The sequence below is a fragment of the Typopeltis vanoorti genome, chromosome 7 (assembly GCF_054136105.1).
Source record: "Typopeltis vanoorti isolate ZY-2024b chromosome 7, IOZ_Tvanoo_1.0, whole genome shotgun sequence".
NCBI lineage: Eukaryota > Metazoa > Arthropoda > Arachnida > Uropygi > Thelyphonidae > Typopeltis > Typopeltis vanoorti.
Genome location: NC_143555.1, coordinates 47,428,877 through 47,449,497, shown reverse-complemented (window position 1 = coordinate 47,449,497; position 20,621 = coordinate 47,428,877). Strand labels below are relative to the sequence as shown.

At 34.1% G+C, this 20,621-nt stretch overlaps 1 protein-coding gene across 1 annotated transcript in view; it reads right to left on the bottom strand.

Annotated features, from left to right (window-relative positions):
• Window positions 1-20,168, bottom strand: part of LOC150104648 (microtubule-associated protein 1 light chain 3 gamma-like) — a 38,682-nt gene extending 18,514 nt beyond the window's left edge. Inside the window, exons 1-2 of the mRNA XM_090395844.1 lie at window positions 20,021-20,168; window positions 2,470-2,525 (exon numbers count right to left, since the gene is read on the bottom strand). Coding sequence (XP_090251970.1) covers window positions 2,470-2,525; window positions 20,021-20,081 — 117 coding nt within the window. The 5' untranslated portion in view covers window positions 20,082-20,168. The remainder of the gene's footprint in view (window positions 1-2,469; window positions 2,526-20,020) is intronic.
• Between the last annotated feature and the right edge of the window lie 453 nt (window positions 20,169-20,621).

Here is a 20,621-nt window from a genome sequence, read left to right as displayed (position 1 = left end):
ATATACTAACGAAACTGATTCCCCAGCCACAAAATTAAGTAATTCATTGGAACTACCCTTTCTTCACTCCCGAAGGCGAGTGCACTTTCCACTCCACTTGTCATTCTGTATTTCCAGGTGGTCGAAATGGAATGTTATGCCGAAAGGTACCAACTTTCCTCGTCTTCTCTTTATGTTGCGCAATATCAAGCTAGCTTAAGCAGTATGTTACAGCAGCTGATTAAATGTGGATGTAGAAAAGTAAAATATTTGCTCCCCCCCCCCGTATACACTAGAAACAGAACGGTAATTCATTCCCTTTGTAGGTCATGGAGTACGACATGACCCAGTTGGACCCAGGTGCTTTACCTGGTCACCTCGGGGTGGAGGGAAGTACAGATGAAAGTGACACAGTTCTCAACTTACTGTAGATGCTAGTAAGGGAAAAAAGAATGCACTGACAGAAATCCATTGCAATATTGAATCATGGGGCTGCGATAAACGTCTGTTTGGATTTAGGTAAAAGAATTTAACATAAAATTAATACACAGCTATAAAATTGTTCGAATCTGTGATAATTACTAATGCAATAAGGCTAACAAAAACAATGTGTGTGTGGGGGGGGCAGAATGTTGTTTAAGTGTTATCAAACGAAACACAAAGCGACACTCATTGGAAGGTTTGTATTTAATTATTAACAGCTTTGTTGGGCACATCGGGAAACATTAGCTATGCTTAGTGTTGGCTAACCTACACAAGCTTTTATAAAAATGACTCGCTGTTGAAGTTGATATTGCCACTCCCTGGCATGTGATGTAATCAGCAGATTCGTAATGCTTTATTTGCTGATAGCACTTCTTTGCAAGTCGAACACCATCGGCTCTATTACTATCATGCCTTTGTTGTGAAATGTATAACTTATTTTGCTCCGACAACACTAGGCCATGGTCTACATTTATTTACTTATTTGCCAGATTCAAGTTTTAACAAATATCGTGACTAGCTGTAGTTCTTACTATTCAATCTAATTTAAACATATCCTTAGATCGGAAGTTAAGATCTCCTGGGCTACACTTATTTAGCAGAATAAGTTTATTATAGTCAACCACTATGAATATGCTCAAGGCCGATTTTAATCTTCCCAGAAAAACTACTGTTTTGAAATAATTTCAAAAATGTTTCTCTTCTTAAAACTTAAATTGTATCTGCTTGTTAATTCAACAAGGCTTTGGTTAGAACATTAAAATATCTCTTGAAACTTCTATTCAGTTTACTTTTGCTTCGAGCACATGTTAGAAGCAGCAACATTATATACATACAATTAGTGGTTTTTCGATTTCCTAGTTCAACGTTTTAGCGTAGACATTAAAGTCCAAAATTAATTACTGTTATCCCTAAACGGTATCCTTAATTCTGGGTTGCGTTTAATTCAGCGAATTATTCAATGAATGTGCAATTAATTTTATTTTACTTATGTTCCTTGGAAGCAGGATGTTGACCTAGGTGGTCTGATACTTGCTCAGTAATCAAACTAAATGTTTGCTTACAAACAACGTTCATGTAAGTGAAGATAGGGAAAACAGCTTGTGTTTATATACTTCCTTTGAATGAAATTTAGAAAAAAATATGCATTAAATTTTCTAGAACTCATTTGATTAGAAAAAATTCAAACGAAAATTCGACAAAAATGCTTACAATTCCCGTTACGAAGCCTGTTTTATTTATTTTTTCATTAAGTGACGTTAGGTACTGTTATGTTTTCACAATAATACATCAGTGGTTCATTTACATTCATTAGTGTATTTTTTTGTCCACAATTAGGATAATAGTAAGTATTATCCTAATTAATACTAAGTAAAAGTTACAATGCAAGATTTTTTAATACTGCAAACTTTGATCTGTTCTATTATGAAGACATGCTTTAAAGTTTTTTTTTTTACTACACGTCACTCATTTTATTTATCCAAAAAATTGTTTGCATAAATAAAATTTACGGATTACGAAGCATGTTTCCGTAATTGAGTATACAAAATGCCTCTGTAAAGATGCTTTTGGTTGGAATGCCCACCATCACCGAAAAAAGTCCAGGAAACATAAATATCATAGAAAATATAGAAGGTATTAAAAACTTTATCACAGCATTAAGTAGTCTCATATGAAATCAGGCTATTTGATCGTGATAGGCTAAATGAGCCTATTGCATGTGCGAGACCTAGAATTTCCTCTAAAAAAATTAATGGAAACTTTGACAAAGTGCGCAGTTTAAGCATGTATGTAATCCTCTGCCATTTTCTCTAACCGGCTTTATTTGAATAAATCTAGATTTTTAAAATAAAAAAAAACTGTAGTTGTGGACTTGTTTTGATTTATATAAAAGCAATCAACTTTTAGCTCACTACCTATTTATACAAAATAGAGGTTTGAGTCATACTATCATTAAATAGTCTAATTTATACTATACAAGAAATGAATAAAAGTAAAAACCCTTACTGGAATCTTGGTGGGGAACTTCATCCTGATACCCTCCACTTCCTCTCTCCTGATAGCTTTAAAAGGAAAATAAAGAAATCAATGAATCAAATATTATTATCAGTATGAGTTAAATAATAAACTAAGTAAATGTCTCCTTAAATGTTAAGACTGCACACTTAGAAAAGTTCGTGCATTAAGCATTCCAATTTAAAAAACCGAGCACGCTTTTATCACCTAAACAGTTTAGACTATCAACCCTATATCAATCCAGCCATGGCGCACAGGAATAAAATTTTGGAAATATCAAAAAAGATCCTAAAAATTTTAATTCTATTTTACGGATTCAGAATAATCCCCACGTTTGTAGTCGTAAACCTATCGAATAAAGACAGTTTTTACTCCATACACACTTTCAGTTCAGCAGAGAAATTATTAAAAAAAAAAGTTATCGAAATTCAACTGCGTACTTCTGCATTCCAGCTTCTTGAGATTACTATGTTCTACAAGTATTTAGAACTGCCAACTTTCTTTTTATTCAAACTGTAAAACGATAAAAATTTTCGCAATGGTTCGTTTTTGATATAGAATTTTAATCAGCAACTTAATTTGTAACTGATAATGGCTTCGAAATATTAGGAATATTTTGTAAATAATGTAAACACTGCATTTGGGGATGGGGCGGGGGGATATTCTTAGATAGTTGAGCGAATGATAATGGAATGAAGAAATCTATACTTAGAATCTTTAAAGTATATAAACAAATTAATAAAACTGATACCTTTAATCACTTAAATGTATTCATTTCAAAATTCTAAATAATTCTCGTAAGACCACAAGGAAATTTAGCATTTCAACTACATGAGGTAGTGTACAAATACCATTAAATGTAGTATGACTAGTAAAGTTTGATGCAACCAGTCCAAACTTCACTTTCAGCTGCCACTTGATTTTAAATTTAATGTTTTGCAAAAAAGCAATTGAATTAATTCGTGTATTAAGCCTATTTTAAATTAATGTAAAACTGATGTCAGATATAACTGACTGATACAAAATCAACTATTTTATAGCTTATTTGGATATTGCACTGATATAAAATCAATTTTTAAAATACTTTAAAAATATGAAGGTAACATGTCTGTTACCTTCATATCGCTTACCAATTGTATCCCTGAAGATGCCGATAGCAAAAATATCGGAGAAACTAGTTGGATAATAAATATTACTCACTTGACTAACATTCCTAAAATGAGTTATAGTTTCTAACATTTAACTATTGTTATCGCTGCAAGTTTTAGTTCTTTTGGTCAAACTGCATTTTCGAGCCTTTGAAAATACTGAACACATTGACATCTGTATATTATATCAAAACATATTTCAAAAAGAGCTTCATTTAATACCCAATTTGTAAGAAGTTACACATATGGTTAACCTTTACCGATTTATTTCCAGAATCATTATTGAGACGATTTAAGAAATTAAAAAATCTACGGAAGATGAGGACAATATTTCATCAGGACAAGCTTAGGTAGTCATTCGAATTTTGTTATGTATTAATATTAACAATTTTGGAGTGACATCTGCCTCACTGAGGGCGGGCAATCATGATTCATTATTTTTTTTCTTATTTTGCAATTATTCATGCTCGTTAATGGAATATGATCTCATTTTCTTCTTGTTTCCTTTACCAGCACTTCTTTGATATTCGATTTTATTATCCTCAAAAAAAGCAAAACATTTATGTTGCTCTGCTCTCAAAAAAGGGAGTGGAGGAAGCATTTTAAGTTTCTTTTCAACCAAGAAACTTAAAATGCTCCTCCCGTCTCAATGATTTGGATAATATGGAAATAGCATGTCCATAAGTCAATGGAAGTCATTTTATATTGCTGCACCTTAGTTTGAGGTATATGGAGAAGTCGATACCTATTATTCGTATTAAAAGTTCGAAAAGATAGGATGATTCACTGCTTTAGTTTTCTTAAAGAAATGTCATTACTTTTTTAATTAATATATTAACTGTATATCTAATAAGTTTTTTCGTTTCACATACTTCTTCCTCATCCATTTCTTCCCATATTACTCGCCGAAATGATTCCAAAGACAACTGAATGACACAGGGATTCCCCGTCATATTCATTTATGAAACTAAAGTTGTCACTTCTCAGTCCGTTTCAATAAAACGACTGAGAATTAACATTATTAACGGCTTAACATTGTTTTACTATTAAAAAATGTGGATTTTTATAGTAAAAACAACTAAAAAGGCACGCATCTTATTTCTATTACTATTCTTACTATACAGTAATTAAGTTATAAATTCCAAAACATGACCCTTTATACTGTTAGATATTTTTATTCTAATTGCTGGAAATGGCTTTTAATAAAAATTTAAAGAGCAATTCTTCCCTTGAATAAAATACTGTACTTGTAAATAAGAGTTATGATAATTACAAAAACATAAAAATTTATAGTAAAATTATAGTTAAAAAGAAATAAGTACTTAATCATAGTCTATTTTATCAAAAGCAGGCAGGAAATAAAGTTTCTGAACAATTGCAACTAAATTATAAGGCCTTGATACATTTGGATTATTGTGCTCAAGTCTGGTCTCCTAGGTTTCTTGGGGATGAGGAAGTGGCGAAGAGAATTTAGAGGCGAGTGACCAAGATGATGAGTGGCCTGTGGAATGTTCCCTACGAGGATAGATTGAGGGTGTGTGGATTGCAGAAGTTGGTTGATAGGAGAAAAAGAGGGGATATGATAGAAACATTTAAGTTGCTTCAAGAGTTTATGGGATTGATGCATGGGAAATGCTTCAGACTAGAGGGACCAGAACAAGAAGTCATTCCTGGAAGTGAAATAAAGCTCTGGTTAGTAGGGGTGCGAGGACTAGGTTTTTTGTTGGAGAGTGGTGAATGAGTGGAATGGGTTGCCAGAGTCGGTTGTGAGAACTTTGTTAATATGTTCAAGAAGAGGTATGATAGACCGGTTCTCCTACAATGAGTCTTTGGACTCCATGGAGGTGCCCGTATAATAATAATAAAATTCATTAAACAATACTATTCATCGATTAAGGGAGGAGATCTATAGTACGGTAAGAATCTCGAGTGTTATCAGGTAAATAAATATGGATGAATTTGCATAAAAAATGGTAGAGCCAGATTACAGTATTTTTAATTGAAATACTTAAATTCTTTTACGAAAAGATACGTTGAATGCCAGAGGAATAAAATTATGATTAGTAATTATACAATCACAAACTAGTTCCGCATATTACACATGCTAACTTTATTATTCGTATAAAATACAACTAATCTGATCTGACATATTAATAAAATGAAATAAAGCCTATTAGAAGAAGTATGAAAACACTCTTGTAGATAGATATCTTACAATTATTGAAAGCAAGAATTAAGCCTTTATGAAAAAGGCTGTCGATAAATTGCACAGAAAATTACGGAATGATTTAACCCCCACTTCTCCCTCAAAATCAAACTATAAAAATATTGTTTGTTTTATTAAATTTCCATAAACTAAGTGCTCAGCTAATAAGAATATTTTAATGCAATGCTACATAAAAAAGGTGTTCGATAGGTTACAAGATTATCTTTATCAGTTTTATTTAAATAAAAAAATAAGCCATTTAAAAAGCGAAGACTATTAGATAAAACAGTTATAAAAGATCAATAGAACAAGTTACGCGTCCTAAATAATTAAAAAAATGAAAAAAATTTCAGAGAATCTGCAAAACAGTTAACATCGAATTAAAGATGAGATCAAGTACTTGGCCATTACAAGTTATGATTCAGAAACATGGGTATGCGCAATAAAAGAAACATTTAAATAGCCGCGATGAGATTTGAAAGAATGTCCCAAATTGTTTTTCTTTCAATATGTTTAAAATATTTCCAAACTTGCCCTTGTCTGATATTCAAACCACATGATATTAAATGTTTTAAGTGTTCCTATTTTTACCCTTCGGTCATGTACAAATGATTACAATTTTTCTAATCACATATGGGAGGAGCCCAAATATTTGTTCCATTCATTTAGTCTATATTTTTCCTGCGGTTTCAGCTCAATTCAAAAACGTTGGTTTGTTTCCTCTTCAGTTTTCCAACTGTTTAACACTATAGGGAATAAACCACTGCTGAGCTGAATATTTCTCAAACACCTGTCTAGATTGTCACTATCGTCTGTCATGTAGCTATTCGTCATTAGGAGGTGTCCCATAACTACAGCTGTCATGATCATGACAATCACCTGTTGAAGGCTTCACATCTGATACGGTCCTGTATGACAGGTACTATTAAAAAGTATGTTACGAATGCAGAAGATTGAGCAAATATTCTGTTAAGGTACTTCGTTTAACAGGATCTTTACTTGCATATGTGCGAAACCAAGTAATTCATTTGTAGGATTACATTTGAGCAAAAACACTGTAAATGTTTGTTTAAATAAGAATCCTACAAAGTATTAGAGATCAGTTCTTCTATATGTTCGAGGTTAAGCATAAACGAGTCGCTAAGAATTATATAGAAAAACAACTAAAAGGTGCAAATTAAAAGCATTAAGCGAATACTAGTCGAATAGAAGATTAATCGAAAGTTCAGCGGGAAACCTTGAACTGGAGATGAAGTACATTGAAATGATCAGCGGGTCACTCAGCCATTTCTGTTCAGGTAGTTAGTTGAAACAAAATAAGCGCTTAACAGCCAATTAAATGCTAAAAATAAATGTGCGAACACCAAACACTCAAAAGGGCATTACAGATGGCCAAGGTAGTCAAAGTTCAAATGAAATATTCAAAACAACATGTTAAGTCAAATACGTTAATTGGTTGAATTTTCCTTATGTTTGGACAAACAGGTTCAAAAGTGAGATAAGTTTAATCAGAACAGTGATGGACGACCAGTTCTACGTTCAGCTGGAATTACAAAAGATAATCCATTTATGAAGCTCTTATATGTAAAACGTTCTGGTTATCTTATTTGATCATAGAGCACAAACATGAATATACAAGAGTGTCATCACATAATCCTGCACTAAACGAATACTCTGGCTTTGTTACATAAGTATATATGTTACTCATTTTTCTTTTTTACTTGGATGTATTCAGAATTTAAATCAAATCAAATCTCAGCAGTCCAGTGCAAGAATGATATTGAATCATGACAATCACCTGTTGAAGGCTTCACATCTGATACGGTCCTGTATGACAGGTACTATTAAAAAGTATGTTACGAATGCAGAAGATTGAGCAAATATTCTGTTAAGGAACTTCGTTTAACAGGATCTTTACATGCATATGTGCGAAACCAAGTAATTCATTTGTAGGATTACATTTGAGCAAAAACACTGTAAATGTTTGTTTAAACAAGAATGCCATCAAAAGGGATTCTTTTTAGCCAAACTACTCTTTGGGATGGGTTTAACGATTTTTGAAACAATGGTTATTTGAGCTTTGCGCAAGGAAAGGACGAGTGTAGACGGTTGCTCCAGAAGAAATTGATCTTGTCTGAGAATTTGGATATCAAAAAGGGGAAGGAGGGAAAAAAGTTTTTGCAAGAGTGAATAGCGACCTTAAATTAGGAAAACATAATTAAGAAGATGCGAAAAAGGGATGCCTTGCAGAACACACTAACGGCGTGGTGGACATGTCACAGAATGACTTCTCGACTCCCCGAGGTCTGAAGTTGGATAGCACAGTATCCTGTGCTATCCAACTTCATTTTTCTACGACCAGAAGCCTCGGCTTCTGGTTGTAGAAAAATAAAAATTGTGATCGTTTCTCCGACGATCACAATTTTCATGTTTTATGTCTCATGTTTATATAGAAAAGTGAAGCAGGTTTCTAAATGCTAATTCTGGCAAAGGGCTTCATAAAAAGAGAAAAAGACTATCCGTGTTAAAAAGGAGGTTACTTGCCATCAAAAGGGATTCTTTTTAGCCAAACTACTCTTTGGGATGGGTTTAACGATTTTTGAAACAATGGTTATTTGAGCTTTGCGCAAGGAAAGGACGAGTGTAGAAGGTTGCTCCAGAAGAAATTGATCTTGTCTGAGAATTTGGATATCAAAAAGGGGAAGGAGGGAAAAAAGTTTTTGCAAGAGCAATAGGAATTTCTCTCCACTGAAGGAAGGTAGAAGGTATACAGATCTATAGTTACAGTGCTAATAGTGGATCTAAGTTTTGATTATTTTATTACATCGCATAATACTGGAGAAAGGACTGTTCAAACGTTTCCATGTTATTTAATTCTTGGATTTTATCACGATAATTCTATTATTATAGTATTTTGGGGCACTTATCTGAGACCTCCAGGGAGTCAAAAACTCATCAAGGTAAGTTTTGATTATTTTATTACATCGCATAATACTGGAGAAAGGACTGTTCAAACGTTTCCATGTTATTTAATTCTTGGATTTTATCACGATAATTCTATTATTATAGTATTTTGGGGCACTTATCTGAGACCTCCAGGGAGTCAAAAACTCATCATCAAGGGAAGCCGTACATCAGCTACACCAACTGTCATACCTTCTCTTAAAAATTCGTTCACATGAAATGCACAAACTACTTCAAAAAGCAAACTATTTCACTCACTGAGTTATGAAAAAACCTAGTTCTCGTCCTTTTCTTAACTTCACATCTTCCATAGATGTTCGTCTCTTCTTGCCACTTCCCATATAATGAAATATTTCAGTCGATATCCTTTAACACCCTCTCAGAAGTTTAAACCTCTAAATTATCACCTTTCCCATGTCTACAATCACACACTCTTTCCTCAATCTACATTCTATAATCCTAATAATTTTGGTACTCGTCGCTGCATCCTATTAGATGAACAAAATGCTATTTACATCCTCTAATCAGAACCTACGGTGGCGTTACAAAAATGTATGACGGTGTTCATAACTGATCAGCACATAACCAAGGATGAATTCCTATGGCATATCAACGGTAGACATATCTAAAGCAAAATTTAAAAAAAAAAAAAAAAAAAAAGTAGAAAATTGTTGCATTTAAATTAAATATAGCATTAGGAAACAACCTACCCAGATATATCAACAGTCACGTCCCCACGGTGACAAATAGGAAACAAACTAGAGTTTCTAGTGAAAAAAAAAACAATAACTGGAATTTGATGTACAGAAAAAAAAATTTCATGCAGGTAAATTTTCTTATATCTGGTTAAGAAAAAAAAAAAAAAGGAGAGACGCTATTACCGTACATGAGTGTCTTTGAAGTTCTAGAAACTAAAAAAAAAAATATATCGCTAAAATGTTTATGAATAGGAATACTACAAAAAATGTATAACGGGTATAACGGTAAACGCTCTCGAACTCGAAAAGTGGTCTTGTAGTAGTTGTTAGAATCAGTGGTAAAATTAAAGAACCCGACAATAGAGCTGATCTTATGAAGATCATGTCGGGATTGGATTGACATTACGGCCAAAGTAAATAAGACTCTAAGGTCAATGTATCATGTCTTAATTGCACGTTGGTCGTTTTATTGGATAAAAAATGATATCGTTTCAGTATAGGATAATTTCAATTTAAAATACACTGAGGATTCGAATCCTGTCTGAAAAGAGGGGCAATGGCCTTGTTTCCTTCAATTTCTTTAAGTATTCCAGCTCTTATTTTACTTCACGTTTTGGTTATATTTAAATCATTAGTTCTGAATGATACTATTTCATATTTTATCATCATCTAATGTCTATTATTGAAATTTCTGTTATAGTTTTTGTAATATAAACGAGATTTAATTAAAGCTTTGCTCTTTTCTATATCAAAAACAAATATTACAAGCAGCATAATTTCATCTTTTGTTTCTTAATTTCGATCATAATTCAGCATTATTCATAAGTAGTTTAAGTTAACCGCATGTTATAGACAACTGGAATTTGATACAGAAAAGTATGGAGAAATTAACACCTAAGAAGGCCACAATTTGGTGGTAGAATTTATGAAGAAACGACACAATAAAGCATTAAGTTTACCCGAGATTAGTTTCCAAAAATATCGGTAATAGAGGCCAACATCTTCGGCATAAGCTGCTTAGGTTACCAACTATTTGGAATTCATGAACTCCAGTGATTCCGTATATTATCTTTCAGAAGTGAATTAATTACGTGTCATTGATCTTTAGCTGTCATTTAGAGGAAAAGGAGTAAAAGAGTCAGATCTCGATATATCAGTTACCTGAACAGTATTTTGAAATTTAATGGTTATGAAGCTATGGAACTGTGTTTTCCCTAATACTTTAAAAAAAAAAATATCTATAGATTTAAAAATGAATATGATAAGGAGTGAAGAAATGTTTGAATCGAGGCGAAGTTTAAAATAAAAAATTGGAAACAAAAAAATTGTTGACACGCAAGTATGTTGGAAAGGAAAGTTTAAAATATAGATAGAAACCAAGAAATCGCTAGATTACAAATCTTAAAGCAGGTGTTAGCAGTTTGCGCCCCCCCCCCACCACTTTCTAGGTCACCAGAAATAGTTTTGTAGCGGGTATCTGAAACCTATTACAAAATCGAACTGGAATAAAATAATGAAAAAAAGGTTTTGCGAACTAAAATATTCTAGCTGTTATTTTCGAATTAAAAAAGGATCTTCAATTTAAGACGGATAATTTCGAATGTATACACTTAATTAGAAAATAATTACAGTGAGTAAAAAAGGGTGCGATATTTGAATGAGACTTCACAATAAACAAGCAAAATTTTACGATTATGAAAAAAGGTGAATAATTTTTAGTCTCAGTTTCAGTTAGATAATTTGACGAGTTCTTATGTATCGAAACTTTGGGAGCGCCAGAGATCAAGTAAAAACCTAACCAACAGGGAAAAAAAATAAATAATTGAGCACTACTTGGGAGCAGACCAGATTAGAATGAGGTGAATTTGATATCTCACTATACGAATGAATGGGCAACCATGCTAAATTGTGGAACGATTATTAGGAGGTCCTCCGTGAAGAAGTTCCTGGATTGCTTAATTCTTAATCTACTTACGGCGTTAACGTGCTATAAGTTTCTTATTTTTTCTGTAAGCAGGATCATCATAAAAATTGCCTTCCACAAAAGTTGTTCATTCGACAACAGACTAATTAGGGAATATCCAAAAGGCTCAATGAAAAATTAAAAATTCACCGTTGAAGAATAATGACTACAGTCACGGAAACTGTTAACCAAAATAAAGTCATAGGGTCGTATTCAAGCTGTTAAGATTTACAACATCACGATACAACATCTGCATTTTCGTTCCAACATTCATTTCTGAAACTAAATTAGAATGACAAAATGATTGCTATTCAATGTTTATCATTTCCATAGTTAAAATGACTCTTATTTCTAATGAGGATCCCTTCCCTCCAAGCGAATACCTGTAGATACACGCCAGGCAGTCCCATTCCCCAACAAAGAAACAGGTACGTGACGTGTATGTGATCGCATGGGAAAAATCCCGGGTATTCAATGGAAAATTCCGCAAGGAGACTGCAAGGCTGTTTTTAGCGGAGAGGGGAAAGAGGTGAGTTTTGCTCGTGGTGTTTTCATCAACAAGGTTACCCCGTCTCTCCCTCATGTGTTTTTAACAAGGTATTGCATAGTGTTATTTATTCATTACCCGTTTCCTATGATCTTTTTCTGGAATAGAAGTGTCCATCCCCCCTCCACCCCCATGGTTGTAGTTTAATAATAATAATAAAAAAAGGTGGCGGGGAAATTCAGCCATATTTAATTGGCATGGATATTATTAGTAACAGATGGAAAATACAGTAACAATTCGTTTCGTTCATCAGCTAAGAAAGATTGCATCCAACACATCGCGTCATTTAGGCACGTTGAAGTACAACTATTTTTGCTGATAACTTCTTTAGTCGTTCACACTAATAAATTAGTATTATTGGATAGAAAGTACAGATAAAAATTTCACACTGGAGCTTTGAAGAGCTACAGATTTATATTTTTAAAGAAATACAGAAGATAGAATATTTTCCTTAAGGCAACAAGAAAAAAAAATGAAAGACTAAACAGAAGGAAAATTATCCAGACAGTTCTGGAGATTAGCTTCGAGCTATTTTTTTTTTTTTTTTTTAGCACAACTCGAGAAATTAAGATACCAGTGTGATGAAGTGTCCGTGAAAATACCCATGAAAAATAAGCTGCAGAAAATGTCTGAATTGGTGAGAGATGGGTCATTAACTTATTTTTCAATAACAAGAGAAGATTTTTAGGAACACCATCCCAAATGAGCAGTATTCAGTAGGATAATAATATATCTTTGTAGTTTGTAGAGAATTGGTTCTTTGGAGGTAAATTAAAGCCAGTTATAGATGAGGGGCGATGCTTTTAATGCTTATACCAAGCAAGTATGGAGGTTAGTTATCCCTAAAAGAATGTTGCCAGAAATTTGGACTGAAAAGAAAAACAAATAAAAATTTTAAAAAAGTGTGTGTGTGGGGGGGGGGGGGGTTTGAAGATCAAACTTTAAGGTTGTAAAGTTTTATATATTCTACAAGTTTTAATTTGTGTAATTTAAAGTTTATCAAATGAATGTCGTGCCCTCCCCCCTCAGCAAAACTGGATTGGACATCCAATCGGCTGGAGTACATACTTGGTATACAGACAGAAGAGAATAAAATCTTTTTGAATCCTAGCATTAGCTGAAAGACCGTGGATAAAGATCCCTTAATCATATGTAACGTGGGATAGACAGAAAATTGGCAACCAAGTTGTAGAAGTCAGATCACATGTGGGACCATGCATAATATATTTTTGTACTACTAAATCAAATCAAATGCCTCAGAGGCAACGAGCAATCTGATTTCTTAATCAGATTGCACAATAAGGCAAGGCCACCATGGCCTTTACCTTATTGTGGGCTGCAAGATCTGCTGATGAAAAGTCTGTATCCATTTCTTCACCGCTACAGTACAAACTTTCAAAATAATCGAAGAAACGGCAAGAGACTTCTGGTGTGAAGTTCGGAGAAAATTTTCTGATTGTTTTTCACAAATTAGATAAAATGTCGTGAATCTGGAATGATTTCAGATGCAAGAAACCAGCAGATATGCTTCTTTGTGGATAACCATACAATAAGAGCCAACTCAACCGCAGACGAGGCAGAAGTACAGTTGGATTAAAGTTGGCCAATAAATTTTTGCAACGGGACCAAAAGCGTTTTGCTTACGACTTGGACAGTTTTTTTTTTCTTTCAGAATTATGTTTTGCATGCGTATTCGCAACTAGAGTTTTAAAATTAGAAAAATGGACTTTTCGATGAAAAACATACGAGTCTCTTCTCTACTGGAAGAGCTTTGGTTTCTTACGAACTGAAGACAAGGGAAGAGAATTTGAAGTAAAATTAATGTTTTCAAGTCTATTATAGTTTGAGCGTTCAAGGCAAGTGTTCGATAAAAAATAAAATACAATAAAAAATTGGAAACAAAAAGGAAATGGAGACAAATCAAAAGAACTAACACCCAATGATTAATGATTACTGGTAAGGAAGCGAGATTAAAATGTTTGAGAGCGGTTAGAATTCACTGGGATTCTGGAAGGCCTGTGACATCGTTGATAACAGCATATATCCCTACAATTCTTCCTGCTGATACGGTGATGAAAACCAGTTACAATTTGCGTAACTACAATCGGTCTTCGAAAGAAAAAAAAAGCGCATGATTTCGCTATTATGAATAGTTGGACTGGATATATTATTTAAGAAAAATAAATTAAAAGTGCAGAATAGTTGGTAGAGATCAGAGAAATTAATTGGATAGAATGAGGGGGAGGGGTAATGGTGACACTTCGATGTTGAACACTATATGGATGTCAGAACACACAAGCGTAAATACTACCTCTGAGATGAAGTTCAATGGGTAATTTGGAAAGTGAGGAGTGATTGAGACGTTACAAAACTGTTAGGAAACGGTTTCTTTTACAGAGAGAAGTGAATACCACCGAGTAAAAAGCTCTCATAAAACTTTTCTGATAAATGTCTATATCGTAGTGGATCAGAAAGGTTTCCGAAGGTTTGCCTTTCTCCGATGGAAGACTGAATATACAGTAATGGATTCTTTGCGAAGTTGCGGAAATTTTTTAAAAAGTGATACGAATTTTAATCCGCCTCCTCCACACACACCGTAATTCTTTTCTCTCCAGGGGTAGGATTATTCACTGGCTGACCCGAAAGCTTCCTGAAGTGTTATTCGGTTCTTGTATACTCACTATCTTACGGCCCTCTACGGAACAACCTCGTTTTAAAGCGGCAACCTCGCGGGGGGGGGGGGGATGTTGAATTTCTCCATAATGTTTGAACGTTAACTCTAGAAATATTACTCATATTGCATGCTGGATGAAATGGGTCAATTATTGAAAAGGAAGAATATAAATATCCTTATACGAAATAGTTCGCGTGCAAACACTTGAACGAGTTTCGAAGGTGATCGACAGGTCATAAAAATTAATGTTCGGAGATGTCATAATGTTGCACTATTTTTTTTAAAGATGAAGTCAGTCCAAGAGGCCTTATTTAAGTACTTCTAATAAAGTGATTGTTTCACTAGTCCGACGACAGTTGAAGTACCATCTGTCAGAGATGATCAAATTCAGAATAAATTACGCATGGAAGCTTCGTTATGACAGACTGATTGAGAGTTAGCCTATTTTGAAAAAACAGAACTTAGATAGTGATATAGATTCAAAACTTATTCTTTGCTTAAAAAATCGAAAGAGTCTCTCTCTCAATTGAAACAGGATAAAACATGGAAGGATGTTGAATAAGTTGAAGGATATGAGATTGGATTATACAGTAGCTTAGAGAAAGACTAAATAACATCAGAAAATCGACACGACTCAAGGTGACTAGTAGTGTACCTGAATGATTAGTCCTTGATTCATTGCTGTTGAGTCCTTACATTAAGGAAATTCGACAGGTGACATACAGCTGTTTGCTGATGATGCACAGATAGATTTGAACAACCAATTGTAGGCAGCATGTAAAAATGGCTGTCAGCCAAATACTAGTAAAAGTCGTGCACTTTGGTGTAACGAGATATCCAACCAATGGCGTATTAGTATACTAATACGCCATTGGATACCCCTAACTACCCTAATCCTACCTAACCTGGTAGGATTAGGGTAGAAGAAACTGATCGGGCTAGGGATCTTGTATATAGCAAGTTAAAATTCTGGGACCATACATTCAGAGGATAACTGCAATACTAAAACGAAAATTGACATTGTAGGATAATGAAGTCATTGCCTCTTTATAAGTCCTTGATACCACCTCGCCTGGACTGTTGTGCACGGATCTGGTCTCCTAGGTGATGCAGATACAGTTGAGGGGAGTACTGAAAGGATAGTGCTAAAGATGGTATCGGTAAATACCATCTTTAACACTATCCTTTATGGATAGTGTAGATTATGGATGCAGATTATAAGGGCAGTGAGAATTTCTAATTGCAGACACTATCAAACGGAAGAAAGAGAGAGCAAGCTGATGGTGACCTCTAAACTTCTAGAGGATACTATGAAAGTTGAGAATGTATGCAGTCAATGAAGGGGTGAGAATTACATTTTTCTCCTCAAAGTGGTCTTGAATGGAATGACTTGCCTTTGGAAGTGGCGAGTGTAAGTAGATTGAATTAATCAAAGGGTGCGCTTGCTCGTGCAGGTGATATGTGGTCTCCCTGAAAGTCTCCAGTAACATATATTTAGTCATAGAACTGACTACTTTATCTCCTGAAATTGTGGTAATCAAAACCAACCTGGGCAGGTCGTGACTCTTAAGGACTTGTAGGTATGCGGATTATCTGAAATATTATTTTAATAGATGAAGCAGTTTACCGTAAAGATTTTTTTTGTTTTTAAATATCCAAAATTGATTAATTACTGATCCATATTTTCGTAAAATATATACAGAACAGCAGCAGCACTTTGTTCAGTATTTGCATCGGTGCAAATAAACTAGGGACATGGCTCAAGTTATTTGTATATACTCGTATATTACTTGTTTGGAGATTCGGTATGTGAACAAAAACGAAGTTCATTGGAACAGATTTCAACTATTTCCACTTGATTATTTCTCAGATGTAAGGTACAAGTACTAAAAATTGAAATTCAACATGAACAGTTCGCACTGATGAATATCATCAAGCAAGGCTGATAAGTTGCCGACACTTACGTAGCTCCTATATTTTTCACAGATTTAACCACTGCGATTTCTCAGGTCCACAGAGAAGGAAATGTTCAACATGTTGGCACACAGAGAATTAAGAATGATGATTATGTTCATTCTGGAAACTTGTATATAGTGATCGTATAACAATTTTACCTACGGAATACCATTAATCTATCCTTTTTTCAAACCATTTCAGGTATCCAATAAGCAGGGTGATGGTTCTCACTGGGCAATAAAAATCGTCTAGTCAGGATATTTACAAGCAACCATACCGTATTTGACTCCATGGAAAAATCACGAGAGAAGTACTAAGGCTATCACCAGCACTGTTCATCTTCCGATCTTCGTATTCTTTCTGAGAGTGAAAAACAGTTGCTTGAAAGTTCGGATGAGGAAGTGTTTCTCATGTCCTTGAAATCCAAGTCCTTAACCTAAGAGTAAGAGTCATCCTTCTGAACGCGTCAGTGAAGGCAGTGTCTCCTACATTAGACCAAAACTCATCTAGGTAGCCTCGTGATCCAGTCTGCTGAACCGAATCTCAATGAAATCATCCTTCAGGAAGCTCGCAATACTGAAAACTACAGTGGAAGTTCCAGAGAATGTGTCTGAAAAAAAAAAAGTATATCACCTTAAGACTAGCGAAATATATCGAGTTGAAGTGAATAACTGGGATGGTAGTGTTTGGGGGCATCATCTTGCATATAACTAGATGTGATCACACGTGGAGAAAGCCAATCCCTATAAATAATAGCTTCACGAACTCCATATGTTAACAGGATGCTACGTTTCAGAAACAGCAACGTGTATAACATGGAAACACTTAATATCCTAATTGTGCAATATTAATTCAATTCATAAGCGATATGTTGGTTATTCACAAATGTTTTGGTTATATTGCCCGAACATCAACAAACAAGACTGCAGTAATATAAATATATTACTGCAGTCTTGTAATATAATATTATATGTAATAAAATAATATATAATATTTATATATTATTTATAAATATATAAATATAAATGCAGTGAACATAAATCGAATTAGTGGACCAGTGCCAAATGATAAACTTCTGAAAAGGGTTATCCGTAGATTTAATGCATTTCGCCCATGACTGATCGGTGACGATTACGTTTTTTACAAACAAAAACGAAGGAGAATATCTTCTGAAGTTCATAGTATTTTCTCACCCCAGACTTTACATAGGATTTCAAATATATTAATTCACAACCTGACACAGTCATCAGCATCCCATCAAATAGGATTATCTAGATATCAACAGTTTATTCTTCGAAATGAACTTACTTGTGTATTTTAGATCTATCGCATAAACTCCACTCTGTCTGCAAAGTGCATCAAATTGATTTGGTAAAATAAGAAATATGATGGCGCGTAAATACTCAGTATGCAAACTAATCATCCATCCCACAAGATTTTGGGCTGTTTTTTTTTTTTTTTTGGTCCCGGCATTTTAGTTTAAAAAGAAACAGTGGCCATATCTAGCCGCCTGAGCAATATAGTCAACGCTCCTTCAGTGTTAACGGAAAAACTCTAGTCTTTCACTAGATATCAAGAAATAATCTGTCAGTGTGATGTCAGAGAGCCGTTTACGATTTCTTCAAGGCTGATATTCTTTTCTATATTTGGAAAGGCTGTTAATATCTTGAATAACTTATTTCATTACCATAGACTGATTACAGTTTGTAACAATCTCCCGTTATTTGGTACTAGTATTTTTTTTTTTTATCACCTTTGCATAAATAACGGCTCTTAAATTTTATTTATTTTTGTAATCAAAGAAGTTTCATCTTAACAATATGCTATTTATCATTATAGATGAGCGTCGCTAAAATTTAATACCCTAATGAAGTATTTATCTGATTAATAAAATTAGGATGTATTATTATCCTAATATGATTATCCCGATGCTGAGCATTGTTATCCTAATAATATTAGGATAACAATGCTTTGCATCAGCAATCAAAAATCATTCAAAAATTTTTACGCACGGTTTTCAAAATATCAATATCCTCTGCACTTACAATAAATAAAAAAATAATATTTCGTGAAATTCCAATAACGAAGCGGTAGTACCGGCGTGGCCATTGACTTTACCTCACTTCCTCTTCTGCCGAAAGAACTCAGTCAAACCTTAAACGACTCTCGGTGCCCCTGCTAACAAGAAATGAACTTGTCCGTTGGGATGATCATAGCATACGGATTGTCAAATTATCCAGTATTCCGCGTTGTTGCTGTCGTCTTAACAGAATTTAATTGTCTGGGAAGAAACTGGCCGGAGTATTATTACTTTAAGGTTTAATTTATAGTTCCGACCTGTTGCACGAAACACGTGTGCTTGAAGACAACCCGAAGAAGCATTCCTGTTTATAGTCAAGTAAAATCAGAATTATTAAAAAGGAAGCAGTTGAAAAACAGTGGACACATAACTAGGTCATCAGTTGATTTGTGCAAATTTACATATTAATTGATGAGACGCATGCCGCAGGTTTGTTTTATTTAAGAAGAGTTTATATTAGATAGTATTATACTCGTATTAAGTTACATCTATATTAAATAAATCAGCAGTCCTTTTAAAAAACGTTTTTAGGGCAAAATGTGCTTGAAAATATCTCCTCACTCCTAAAAATTAGGATTTTTTCTATTTATTTCATCCCAGTCGATAATCCGCATGGGGGCGTTTTTGTTTACAGTCTTAATATCAAATTACCATACAAGTGTTAATACCCCTTACGTAGCATTGCTATTCAGTATTTCCCCCACTTCGATGTTCTCTTTTCAGCAGTTTTCATAAATACTGAAATAAATATACTGATCCCAGAAATACTAAGTTATTTTGAAATTAGATCTTTCTCATTTCAAGGTTTGAAGAAGAATAAGAAAAAATTTAAATGGTAATTATGCATTAAATATCCTGTTTTATAATACCTAATTATATGTAGAAAAAAGTATTCTTCATCTTGCATGTGTTTTATCGATATTCATTTAAGAGACATTAAAAAGATCCAATTATCAAACTGACTCTTAATTAACTTTAATTGCATATTTCATTTGCAATTCCTGATAGACAACAGATTTAAGATACATTTAACTTTAAAAACAACCAGCGAACAGTTCCATCTTAATCCTCATATTTAAAGTCACGTTCTTTACACAGAGATCGGTATAAGGAATTTACTTCATCTTTTTCTTAGGTGAATTTCATTCTACACTATACAATTACGAGATCTCATATAGGCAGTAAGCAGTCGATTACAAATCACACAATCGCGTAACGTGCAGCAAAATAAACCTGCGATCTTCAAAAATCAATCCTTTCCAAAAATACCTGAGAAATATCCGAAAACACGGCTTTAATAACTTACCCAATGATTTCCGTTGTTTAAATGTTCCCATTGTATTGGAGTTCTTATCAGGATTTAGCATTTTAGCCACCACACAATACACAGGGGACGCCAGAGGACACTCCGAATTCACAAATGCACTCGGCACAGAAAAACACACCAGACAGCGACGCTGTACTGTACACGACAGAAACCACCCCTGCTAACCAGCTGAAGCTAAAGCCCTTTAACTGGACCACGTGACTACAGACTACGCGTCTCGATTCTGATTGGTTTCAACTTTGACCCAACAGGAGGTGTGGCGAAAGCGACAGGCAAGCAACGGAGAGGCTTAGGTACGAGCTAAAGTTTACCTTTGATTATTGCTTATCGGCAGTTTACTAGAAATAGAAAATTTATTTATCCCCCCCCCCTCGTCTCCCCTATCTAGCACTGAATGCGAAGTTACTGTAACGAATAGCGAATCAGATGTAGACATCAACTCCTATCTCGTACACACAGCACATATTACTTTGATATAATTTTTTTATGTTATTTTTATAATCACATATTGAAGACAGTCCGGTCAACACTATAAATGAAATAAACAAGTGATATAGGAGAACAATATTAAAAAAAGAGA